The sequence below is a fragment of the Caenorhabditis briggsae genome (assembly GCF_000004555.2).
Source record: "Caenorhabditis briggsae complete genome, chrX, whole genome shotgun sequence".
NCBI classification, from domain to species: domain Eukaryota; kingdom Metazoa; phylum Nematoda; class Chromadorea; order Rhabditida; family Rhabditidae; genus Caenorhabditis; species Caenorhabditis briggsae.
In genome coordinates, this window is record NC_013491.2 from 4,465,154 (window position 1) to 4,477,409 (window position 12,256).

The 12,256-nt window shown below is 38.1% G+C and overlaps 4 protein-coding genes across 4 annotated transcripts; 2 read left to right on the top strand and 2 right to left on the bottom strand.

Annotated features, from left to right (window-relative positions):
* Positions 1–1,335: 1,335 nt before the first annotated feature.
* Positions 1,336–1,824, top strand: Cbr-nlp-23 (the record flags this gene model as incomplete). Its single annotated transcript, XM_045239082.1, has 2 exons — positions 1,336–1,419; positions 1,774–1,824. The coding sequence occupies 2 exons, from the start codon at positions 1,336–1,338 to the stop codon at positions 1,822–1,824; spliced, it is 135 nt and encodes a 44-aa protein (XP_045092036.1).
* A 72-nt stretch (positions 1,825–1,896) lies between these two features.
* CBG27510 lies at positions 1,897–6,096 on the bottom strand (the record flags this gene model as incomplete). The annotated part of the gene is given in 4 exon segments (XM_045239083.1): positions 1,897–2,242; positions 4,333–4,340; positions 6,061–6,075; positions 6,091–6,096. 4 exon segments carry the CDS (start codon positions 6,094–6,096, stop codon positions 1,897–1,899), a joined length of 375 nt encoding a protein of 124 aa, XP_045098077.1.
* Positions 6,097–7,172: 1,076 nt separating this feature from the next.
* On the top strand, positions 7,173–7,566 carry CBG27511 (the record flags this gene model as incomplete). The annotated part of the gene is made up of 2 exons (XM_045239084.1): positions 7,173–7,450; positions 7,503–7,566. 2 exons carry the CDS (start codon positions 7,173–7,175, stop codon positions 7,564–7,566), a joined length of 342 nt encoding a protein of 113 aa, XP_045098078.1.
* A 368-nt stretch (positions 7,567–7,934) lies between these two features.
* Positions 7,935–10,151, bottom strand: CBG02137 (the record flags this gene model as incomplete). Its single annotated transcript, XM_045239085.1, has 4 exons — positions 7,935–8,058; positions 8,977–9,023; positions 9,315–9,432; positions 10,147–10,151. 4 exons carry the CDS (start codon positions 10,149–10,151, stop codon positions 7,935–7,937), a joined length of 294 nt encoding a protein of 97 aa, XP_045092037.1.
* Positions 10,152–12,256: the final 2,105 nt, after the last annotated feature.

Genomic DNA, 12,256 nt, shown 5'->3' on the forward strand with positions numbered 1-12,256 from the left:
TCCATTTAATCAATAAAACTTGCTATTCAAGGTATTGCTCTTCTAGATTACAGTAGCTTTCCTTCCTGTTTTCCTTTTCAGATTTCATTTTCATTTTTGTAGTTTCAGAAATCTTCACAAACCCCACACATTTTCCTTTTTTTTTGTCACCACCCTACGCACGCAGATATCCCGCCCAGCTTCGAGCGGACTATAAAAACAACCTTACTGATTATTAGCACCACCCATTTGTCAGCGGCATCCGGCTCTTAACGGGATGTTCAAGGCGCTGCTTGTGACTGCAGTGATTTTTGTGGCTCTCTACTTTTATTCGCTTGGGAGAAACGTAAGTCCAGTTTTTCTCCTCTCCTTGGATATGATTATCATCATTATAGACCAGTGGACAACGCGCCACACATGATGTCAGTGTCGGAAACGATTCCAACTCCTATGGTAATTGACATCATGCTATTATAGACCACTTTTCTTTTTTCTTGTGCTTCCACATCTGAGTTGGGGACCGTTGAAGGGGACTGGAAAGGATCAGAAAGGACAGAATGAGGATGACAAATCACAGACACAGAAGCCACGGAAAGGAAAGTATAAAATCTCCAGACAGCAACTCTCCACACTAAGCCGCATGTTCTTGGTCATGGAGGACGATGAGTACAACCAACTGGAGCATGGAAAGTTTGGAAAGGGATTCTACGACAGTCATGGTTTCCAAAAACGATCCTTGGCTATCGGAAGAGCTCCATGGCGCCCAGAAAAGCGATCTCATTTTGGACCGTGGCTCAACTCTTGGGATGGACACAATATGATTCACAGCGCTCATCTCCGTCAGCTTCGCCGCATCAAGTTTTAAGATTTTTTGGAATTCATTTTTCTCCTTTTTTGTCTTTTTACCATCTGCCAATTCTTTTATGTGACATCCACTCTAATAATCTCATCTGCAATCTTTGTCTTTTCACAGATTTCTCTATTCTCCTTGTATTGATTTTTTTGAATGATTTTTTATCTTAAAAATAAAATCATTTGGTTCCCAGAACTGAACTCCAAATATGTCACAAGTTATTTGTAGCCCGCTCCTACTATACGAATCGTGGTGGGACCAAGATAAACCAAGGTAGGTCCGCCCACTATACGATTTGCGTACCCTATCATTTTCAGGTGGACTACAAAGCCACGCCCCAGTGTGTATAAAAAGGCCTGCTGGAAGAAGCAAAATTCATCGCTCTTACTAGATAACAGCTTTTCTACCTAACTGAGCTCCCTTCTCCCATCCAAAGAACTAAATTTTCAGCAGCCTTCTTTCCTTTCTTATCTACCTTATCATTTTATCAACGCTGAGAAAAAATGAAACTTGCTCTTCTTGTCGTGGCTGTTGCCATGCTCGGCTCTGTTGCCTATTCGATTGAAGGAGACTACTACGACTATCCGGTGAGTTGCGTTCAATCCGTAAATACTCTAACTGGGCGCATCTAGATGGCCAACTTGGCTCTCTTGGTTTTACGGTAGTTCCAGTGGTGCCACCCGAGATGAGAACGGTTTCTAACGGTTTCTAGAATTTTTTAAAGAACACCAATTCAAAATTAACGGATTGTACTATTGTAGTCTTTTTTGGAATACTGTAGTCTTTGAGTAGAATTTTCAAATATAGCAGGTCTGATCTAAACCAGTAGCTGCTAGAAGTAAGGACTTTCCAACCCCATCGAAAGATTCCCGGCTCCCAAACAACGACACTCCGTTGTTCCGCTCTAGTAGAGCTAAAGTAATTTATTACTCTGATTTCAGAGTGCGTCGGAATTCGCGAAGCGCGGGGTCTTCGATCGCAAGATGGATTAATCCGACGCTTTTGAAGACGTCGACATCGCTGGAGCTGATGACAATGTGAATGACGACGACATCGCCAAGGAATTATTGCCAAGCGACGATTCGGAGCCAATTGAAGGACTCGACATGGAGAAGCGCCTCTACATCAATCGTGGAGGATTTCGTCCAGTCAAAAGATCCATGGCCATTGGGCGCGCTGGAATGAGACCAGGAAAGCGTGGACTTGGAGGAAAACAATGGCGTCCATCGCTTCTTCGACATGCTCGCTTCTTCGACTTGTAATCTGGGAACCATAGGCGTCTTTTGAAGAAATAAATAGTGTTGTTTCTTCGACTTTTCTTTGATCTTCTTTCTCCTGTCTCTGATCTTTCTTCTCTTTTTGACGTTCAATAAATATGTTGCTGGCAGCTCCTTTTTTAATTCTTCCCTCCTTCAGTGAGACGCTATCACTGCCACAGTATATCGGAAGCCTCAGCTTCAGGTCATTGAAAAAGTCATCAGAACACGATTGTCGATACTTAAAATAACGTTTTCGAAGAAGTACAGGTCGGAAAGTATGAATTCGAATTGGGAGACAAACTTTGAGAATTTGCGATCAGCCAAAAACATTTGTTGAAAAATGTGTCGATAAACCGAAATATCCACTAGTCCTCAATTCTGTCCCTTTAGATAACCAAAGTTTGAGAATCTTATCACCAGATCCTTTTTTAGAATCAACCGCACCAAATTTAGATGGTTCAAAAATCCAGATCTGGTCGATTTCAGTCACTAGTTGTGATTCAGAAAAGTAGAGCAGCCATGCTCACAGATTGACTCGAAAACAAAGTTTTAAAAATTTTCGAAAATCATAAAAACAACTAATTGTGAATATCTCACTCTAATTACAAAGCAAATTTGAAATTAACCGTATTCGTCTATTTTGGTAGCAATTGGCTTTTGATTAGAGCATTTCAGGTACATTTTATATCTAGTCAATGAGTTGTTAACTGTGCCAATGAACTACTTCTGTTCCCAATCCCTCCGATTCTTTGCCTCATTCTAAAACTAAAACGTCATTCGTATAGTCACACCAAAACGCCATTTTTGTCGATATCCCCTGGACTCAATTTTTGGAAAAAGGCATAAACGCGCGGTTAACGGCTCTTTTTTAATTGTTTCCATGGTGTCACATGCGTATTTCTGGAGAAATTGGGCGGGGTTCATGAGCATGTCAGGTAGAACCGTTAAGCTCCTCCCATTTTTCAGCTTTTCGATAGGTATAAATGAAGGCCGCCATGTCCGTTCAATTCAGCTGAACTAGTTCTTCCTTCTTGTCTTAACTTTGCTCTTTCTTCTTCAGACCTTTCACCTTTTTACTGATCATCCCCTTATTTTCTAACTTTCAGACCATTACAGCTCCAAGGATGACTCGACTCATCCTTGTTCTCCTCTCTATGGGCATCGCGGTCAAAGCAATCACGTTTTACCCACCGATTCAGGATGGAGAGGTTAGTTGGGATAAGATTCGAACAGTACTTTTTTTATTTCCTATAACTTCAGAAGGTAAATCTAGAACTTCGATTGGACTACTGTAGAACTTTCAATGGTTACGTCTCGCTTTCCTAATTTAGCAGTAGTGACTATAGGTAGAGGATCAGTAATCACAATTAGACTTTTCGAAGTCTTCTAGACGATGGGTTACTGCAGCACTTCTAGATCATGAGCTACTGTAGAACTTCTTAATCATGTGGTACTATAGAACTTCGTGCTCATGGGTTACTGTAGGGCTCTTCCGTTTAAGACTGTTAAATGAGAGATTCAAGTGCCAAAATTGCGAATAAAGTGAAATACTTTCGAATTTGAATATGAAAGTAGTCCTTGAAAACTTCATATTCCAGAATTAATGATCTACTGAAGCAATTTGAAAGCAATATTTTTCTTCAGATGACTTTTTTTGGAACGTAATTTTGAGAAACAGTTAATTTTGAACTTTCAGCTCCTTTTTTAAGAATCAGTTTCTAAATGGGTGAAAGTTCGAAAATATTCACATGAACTTAGTAAAATGATGCAGAGTGGCCTTATTGCATCGCCCCAGAAATTCCAAAATTGCAAACCTAATTCGATGAAAAAATAATCAAAATGTTGAATATCAATAGTAACTTCTAGATAATTAATTGGCCGCAACGCCTGAAGTGCTTATTTTTGATATCTCTGACAGGAAGCAAGGTAACATAGATCAAAGTTGAAAGTGTGAGATTTTTACCGAGGACCGATATTCCTGTAATTCTCATTCACGAATTGACCCAACGCTTTTTTCAGATCTCCATCAATGTCCCGGACAACGAGGGCGCCAAAAAGTTCGTTTTCAACAAAAAACCCCATCCCAAGTTCAGTTTCGAAGGATTCCATCTTGTCAACAACGAAGGTGTTTTCCGAAACGATCCGTTCCGCGCAATGGTGCTCCGTCACAAGATCCGTGGACTCCCACTGATGAAAAAATCAAACGCCTTCGGTCGCACCGGATTCCGTCCAGGAAAGCGCACGATGATCTTTGATTTTTAAATGCTCGAAAGATATTCAATCAGAATCCCATGTTAAATGTTTTATTGTCTTATATGTATTCAAATTTTTTCTGTCACAATCATCATCATCGCCAACATCACTATCAAATAAAGAAGAGAACACACAAGAAAAGGGATTTTTTGTTTTAAGAACTGCAAAACACTGTAGTCTTGCAAAAACGTTTTCAAAGAAGTCGTGGGTGTAAATGGGATCATAAAAGCTGCTCCTTTTGTTTTCCGGATGATGTAAGGTTTTTGGGAGGCGCTAGACTAATTTAGACTCAATTTAACACCCCCAAAAGATGGTATGAGAAAAAGAAAGTGAAGTTTGAAAATCTCGAAAAAAAAGAAAATTAGTCTGGTCTCACTTTTTCAGTTCTGGCTGGTTCTCAGACGACTGGTCTCCGATGTTTCGGCCTTTGAGTTAAAATTGATGTTTAAAACATAGTTTTTTTAAACGGAAACATTGTTTTTTGTACTGGAAAGAAACCTAGAACTTTTCAAAAAAACGCTTGATTGAATTTGACAAAAAAGAGCTCAACAAAAAATCATTAATTTCTTGCACAAATTTCAAAAAAGTTAAGATATGCGAGTTTAGAGATGCTCAGCTACCATTTCAGAGCTAACTATTGAAATTTTAAGAGTTACTTCAAAATTAAGTAGAGAAAATAGATTCCGAAAAATCTGCCTACTTGTATTATTTTCTTAAACCTATTTCTCCGAATTTCCATTTTTCAAGTTTTTCAATTTGAAACATTTCTTTAAAAATTTCGAAATTTCCAGAAATTGCTTAATTTCAAAAACTTGAGAAAATGGGTCGTCTAACGGCCCTAATCCTGATTCTAGCCATCTGTGCTGGACCCTACGATGCTCTCCCAATTGCGGTTAGTTGTTTTGGACAGAATACAGTATTTGCTTCAGTAGAATCCCGTCTAAACCGTCAACTTTAAGCTTAATTATCTTGATTTCTGTAAAAGATATCGGTACATTGTCAACTGGTAAAATTTTTCATGATAATACCACCAATTCTTTATCAATTTACAAATTTTCCATATCCCTCATAAGAACCAAGGTAATTAAGCTCAAAATAACGATTTAGGTGAGCGTCTACTATAGGAAATACGGTACTTATCAAGTTTCATCAGTTTCAGGCCGTAAGACCGAACATCAATTTTAACATCACTCTTCCGCCAGAAACCACTCCTCAAACGTTTGTGTCCAATCGTTCCCGAAATGAAGTTTTCACGTAAGTCAACACTTTTTCTCATAATCTACTTCTTTCATTTATTGTTTTATAGTGATGTTGCTCGTATCATGAAAGCAGCCAAGGGGTCTCCATTCCGTTATGGCAAACGCTCGTTTCCATCTGAAATGAGCGCTGGGGGGATTCTTGACAACCCATTCAATAGCTTCAATTACAAGTCCAAGGCTTACGCTGTCCTACCGGTGTATGAAGTGGGACTCTATAAGAATCCATACAGTACATACTTTCATCGAAAGCCGGCCTCAGCCGAGAAGCCAAGAATGCTCCCGTCGTTCCCATTTTCAGGATCTTTCCCTCAATTTCTCGACTCATTGATGTTCAAGTAAGACAAAAATAAACAAGATACGTGTTAGGTAATACAATTGCTTCTAGAGACAGAATTCTTCGTATGGATCGCCTTTTCAAAACTTCTGTTCCAGAAGTGAGAAGAGAAGACAGCAGAGCTGAGTTGGACAAACTCTTTCAGATGTTGACTGTCATTGAAAGAGCGGAGAAGGATGAAACTTTGTGAGTTTGAACTTTCAGAGAACTTCTATTTTTGAGACTATTTTTGAGATTCTCCCACAGTGTCTGAGAAGTTTCGAAAGAAATTAGTGACCTTTCATTTTTTCCCTGAAATTCCAAAATTTTATTTTAGACACGACATTCACCAATTCTATCGGACCTCAACACTCACTCGACCCCGTCCTGGAAAACGCGCTAACTTTTTCGTTCCCCAAAAGATGGATAAAGTGCTCAACGCGTTCGAGAAAGCAGTCGTTTTTTCTAATCCCCAGCGGTAAGAAACTGACTTCCCATCAATCAAAAAAAGGACCCTCCAGTGCTCGTTTTTTCCAGAAAAAGAAGTGCTGACAAAACCACCGGAAAGACTACGGTAGGCGATGGAGATGGAGGAGTTGGCCGTCATCAAGGAGAAAAAAATCGGGCTCATGCTCTTGACAAAGCACAAGGGCAATAAATCAGTACTCGCCTCTTCATTCACTTTATCTCTCTGTACCTTTTTTGCTGAATGGTTTCCTTCCTTTCCCCCAACCACTTTTTCCCCAATTTTTGTGCACAATTTTCCTCCCGAATGTTCTCAAGGTCCGTCTTGTTGACTTCCTGTTCTTGATTGGTTTTTTTCTCTCTTTTTTTCTTCATTCCAATAAAAAAGTTGAGTTCTTTTTTTCCTGCAGACTCATGACTTCTCCTCGCTGGATTGCTTTTTTTGCCACTGGACCACGAGGTCCTCTCTCCTTGATAAGTAATACGTTTTCTCAAAAAAGAAAAAAAAAGAAGAATGTGTGTTTTTCCACACAGAAACCGCTCAACATTTTTGCGCTTTTCCTCTTCCTCTCTCATCCTAAAAAAAACCAAATGGAAAAAAAAGAACGTCAGATGACTGAGGCCAAACATCTTCTCCTGTCAAGATTCATTTTGAAATCGGCCAAGGAGTTACGGGCCCAGACATGTGAAGTGCCTCTTGCGAGGCTCCGCCCCTTTCTAGCCCCGCCCTCCGGACCTTCACTACGAACCTTCATTCATTCTTTTCAGAACTCCCAGCGGCTCTGGAAAAAATGAAACCGATTGTTCTACTCTTGCTCCTTGGAGCTGTGTTCCTAGTGAACGCTACTTTCCGCCCAACTGAAGTCAGTATTAGTTGGCCGGGATATAAGCATGAAGACCCTAACAAATTTGCCTATCAAATGCTGGAAGCATGGCAACAGTCTCAGAAAGAAGGAAAGTCAACAAGGGCAAGTAGAGCAGCTGATACCATCGATTTGGAGAAGCGCCGTAACTTGCTTGTCGGACGCTATGGATTCCGCATTGGAAAGCGTTCCCTGGATGAGCAAGGGTGAGTTAAAATAAAGATTTCAGATAAAGCAGCTAATAAATCTCATTTTCAGACCCGAGGTGACCCAGAAGGAGTACGACGACGCGGTGCAGGACTTTGAAGGCTACATCCAGTAAGCCGCTTCTCTCCGATGGAATCCATATTTTTTAACAATTCAGTCCTATAATTTACCGCTAATTCCTATAATCCCATCTTTCAAAATTTAAGAAAAAGTCAAGAGCAAGAATGTTGAGACATAGACTTCGTCCCCCTTTTCCAATTGGTGGTAACATCTAATAAATAATTTTTGTTAATTTTTTTTCCTATAACAACCACAAAAAAACGGACTCACCACTCTCGGATTATCCTCCTCGTCGTATAAAGTGTGTCGTCGATTATCGGAAGTGATAGAAGACATTACGGAGTTTCTCCACTGGATATTCTCCATTCCAGATGATGCTGGAAAACCAAAATGTGGGATTTCTAAAGAAAAAAGGAGGAATACCTAAACTGTTATAGGATGCTGTAGATTGGGGACGGCTGCGGATTGCTTGAACTCTCTGTATATTTGCCGGTGGCTGTTGTGAGCGTAACCTTGATTCTTCTTTTGCGGATCTGACTGTGCTGGGCTGAAAAAAAATCTGGAAATGAAATATCATAGTTTTTTGAGTTTATATAGCTTATAAATTTCCTAGGTCAGATAACAGCACTTCAAAGAAAATGTTTTGGATGGAAAACATTTCAAACTGCAATTAGAAGTTTTTTTTTTCATGTTTCTTAGTTTCTCTCGATCTCATTGAATTAGAGGAAGTACAGTACCGGTCGGTCTATACAAAAACGTGTTTTTCAGTTGATTTTCAGCATTTTTCAATGTCTGGAACTCGGCTGTCAAGTGTCCGATCACTTTGAAAATTTTGGAGGATGTAAAACAATTCTAGATTGAAAACTTGGCATTCACAGAATTTTTTGAAAATTCATATTTTTTAAAAATCGGCTAATTTCTGAAAGAAACCGGTTCTTTCATATTTTCAGTACAAAATCTGGCCATAAACTGAAAAACACATATTTTGTATATCCTATTGACCGGTACAGTAGCTGAAAACTTTTTCTTATTAATTCGAAAAAAAAAACTTTTTCCAAACTTGTCAGTCCAGATTCCCTTGAATTCAAGGTATATTATGCGATAAGTGGAAATTCGAATTTTTCAACATTTTGAAATTTTAAAGATCAATTTTTTTGTCTCCTTCCTCATTTTGTTCAGAATTCTATCGTAGCTACTTGCAAGTCATCTTAATCTATTTTTAGCATTTTTCTCTTTTTATTTCTAAATTTCGGCGAAAATCTCTTTTTTTAGTAGCGATGCATATAAATTTCGAGTCTTCCGGAAGATTTCAAATATAGAAACACTGACTAATAAAACAACAAAACGCTGGTGATGCATGAAAATTATTCTAAAGGGATTTTTTAAAAGCTTCCAAAACTTTTCGAATGAATAAAATCAAACACTCACCTTCTTGGATCTGAGAACAACAACTGGCTGGTCAAACAGTAATGCGTAGTCGGGTGGCGACTGACTTCCTCCGTTCCGTACTATCTGAAATCCAATTTGTGTGTTGTGTGGAGGAGTGTGACACATTAGCTAAACACAACACAATGTGATTCATAACTAGTATGGGGAGAGGGAACTGCTAATCTCACTGAATCACAAATTATGAATGTTTGTTAGGACACTTGTCAACATTAAAGGTACTATGGGAAAAGAAAATAATTTTCTGTGGAGATGAAGACGTTTTCTGTGAAAAATGAAGTCATGATCCATTAGGCAATGAATTTATAGTGAAACAGTCCATGAAATAATATCCGTTAATAAGAAAACAATTCTTACGCTTGGTTGCGATCCGTAATGGTGCGGCTGGGATCTGTAATCGACGAGCGATGGAGATGAGAAATTGTGACTTCGTCTTCCGAATCCATTGACACCCATTGAAGGTGGCTGCATATCCCTGAAAAATTTAATGTTTTGGGTTACGCCTATTAGATACAGTATCAGATGGGAAATTAAGAAATTTGGAATCAGGAAACAGGTATGAACAATCGTGTTTTTCAGTTGATTACCGGTTATCTTGTCTATTTTCAAGAGTCTGGAGCTCAGCACTCAAGCTTCTGATCACTTTGAAAATATTGAACGGTATAAAACAGACCTGAATTGAAAACTTCGCTTACACAGAAACTTTTGAAAATTCCTTGTTTTTCAGATTTTTTTCATTTCCTGGAAGGCACTCTTTTTGACCCATTTTTTAACTAAAAACGTGGAAAAGTCACCCTCCAAATTTCTCATAATTGTCAAATCTTGACAGCCGAGCTACAGTTTTCTGAAAATGGTCAAAATGGCCAATAATTGACTGAAAATAGATTTTTGTTATAACTTTGAACAACTATAAATCTGCTCATTTCAACTTGTTGGATTTTATAATAAATTCGTGTTCTCAAATTGACCTTCTTCTACTGAAAAATAAATCATTCTTCCCGGTACTGTATCCCTTACACTACGAATTTATTTCCTAATTTTAGAACATTTTTCTATATGTCTGCCTTAAGAGCAACGATCGTCTCGAATCATGTCGGTTTCGAGAAACTACATAAAATCATCAATTCGAGATTTTTAGGTGACAAGCTTGTCATCGCACCGCTTTCAAGTTTTTAGAATAGAGACTTACCGCATTTCGACCCCAGAAACAATGTAGATCGGTTTGAGCTGTGAGGGTACAATAATTTTGTATCTGAAAATTTGAATAAAGATGAATTGGAATTTAGCAAATTCAGATAACGGTACTGATATGCGGAAAAATGAACTGAAAATTCGTAATGGTTATGTAACGGTTCTCAAAATAACGGAAATCAAATGAACAATGAAAAGAAGCCACCGCGAGTTGAAATTGAATACGTAAGTACATTCATCTTTCCATCTCGCACTACACTGTCCACTCGAATAACACAAAATTTCGATTTCCAAACAATAACAACGAACAAATGGCGGTGAACAAAAAAAAACATACAAGTGATGGGTAGCACCTCTCGAGATTTTCGAAAAATCTGGATTCAAACCAAGAGCAATCTCAAATAAATTCGAAAATCTGTACAAGAGGAAAACACCGGTTTTGGAGGATCAGATGAACAAAAACAGAGGAAATTGGAGACCGCCTTACAAATTCGAAATTAGAATGAAAACTGTGTTTTGGATTGAGATTGAGTAATAACGGTATTCCGAGTCGGGAAGACATGAAGGTCATCGAACTCGCCTTTTTTCCCTCTCTCATTCAATCGTTCGTCACCCTGTGATTGAGGAGAGAGAGAGAGACTTGTCAAGGTAATGCGCCAGTTTATGGGTCAATTACATTGAACCCGGTAACTTTTTTACTGATCGTTTCAGACTGTTTTTACAGGAAGGAGAAATGGTTGCAAATTGAGGGTTGTAAAGGAAAGTAGGAGAAAATTGGGATTGGTCACTTGGATTGTTGAAAAAATAAATGGGATAAAAATCAGAAAAATTGTAACAATTAGTTTTCAAATGGACAATAATCCAAATTTGGAATGAATAATTATTTGAGCGGTCAAATTTTCAAGATTGATGAAATATTCAAAAAAAAATCAAGCCTTTCATGAGCCAATCGGAAACCTTAACATTGGATAAACAACTGAGTTTGCCAATTTACATTTTGGAGATTTTCTAAGATTTTTTTCGGTAGATTTCAGAGATTTTCAAGAGTTTTTGAGATTTTCGAGAATTTTAGAAGGTCTGGAAGTTTAGGATTCCAAGAACTTTACAGAATTCCAGGGGTTATATCATTTTTGGTAACTTCTAGAATTCTAGAAATTCCAGGTTTAAAAAAAAGATTTTAGCGTTTTTCCTGGATTTTTAGAAATGTTAGGAATTTTAAGAATTTATGATTTTCAAATAGAATTTTCACGTTTTTTCCAAAGAGTTTTAGAAACTTCTAAGAATTTCGGAAACTTCAGGAAATTCATGGATTTACAAAGGATTCATAAACATTTTTCGAAGGTTTTGACGGATTTTCACGAACTTTGAGGATTTCAACAATTTTAGCAAAATTCCAAAAAAATTTTAAAAAAGCTTTTAGGCAATTTTTGAAGGGTTTCCAAGATTTTCACTATTTTTAGGAATTTTATCAGTTTTTTGAAAAGTGAGCTACGACGTTTTTTTTTCCGAAAAATGAGCTCAATTTTCAAAAAATCGAAACTTTTAAAATCAGACAAAAGCTCATTTAAATCTTCCAATAAACTAGACATTATATGCCATTCCTAATGAGATGAAGCTTTATGGCCGAATAAATAAAAAGAGCATAAAAGAGCGGGGGAAACGAACAGAAGAACAGTGTACAGATGACTAAACCAGTGTACAAATACAATAGTAACGGACAGCCCGAAAGCCGGCTGGCTCATAGAGGAGGCAAAATACCGTGTCTTTCTCCATATGCAATCAAAAAGGGGGACCCTACGTGTGCCAGTGTCGGTCGTGCCGCGCGGTACACTCAAAAAAAAACATAAAAACAGTATTCGCCCTTTTTCCGGTTGTGACTACCTCTGCTTTTGCCTCCTGGTTATTTATAATGCCCGTTGCCTATTTTGTGGTTTTCTAATTAATTTCTGCGTTGCCGTCCATGAGAAAGCGAATCTTTTTTTCACTTTCCATTTTCTTAGAAAGAGGGAATTGAGGAGATGAGAACAAGAATAAGAAAAAAAACTATATTATGTCATTTCAAGTACGGTTGTTGTTTTTGGGTTAGTATAGAGAGAGAGAGAGTGCAA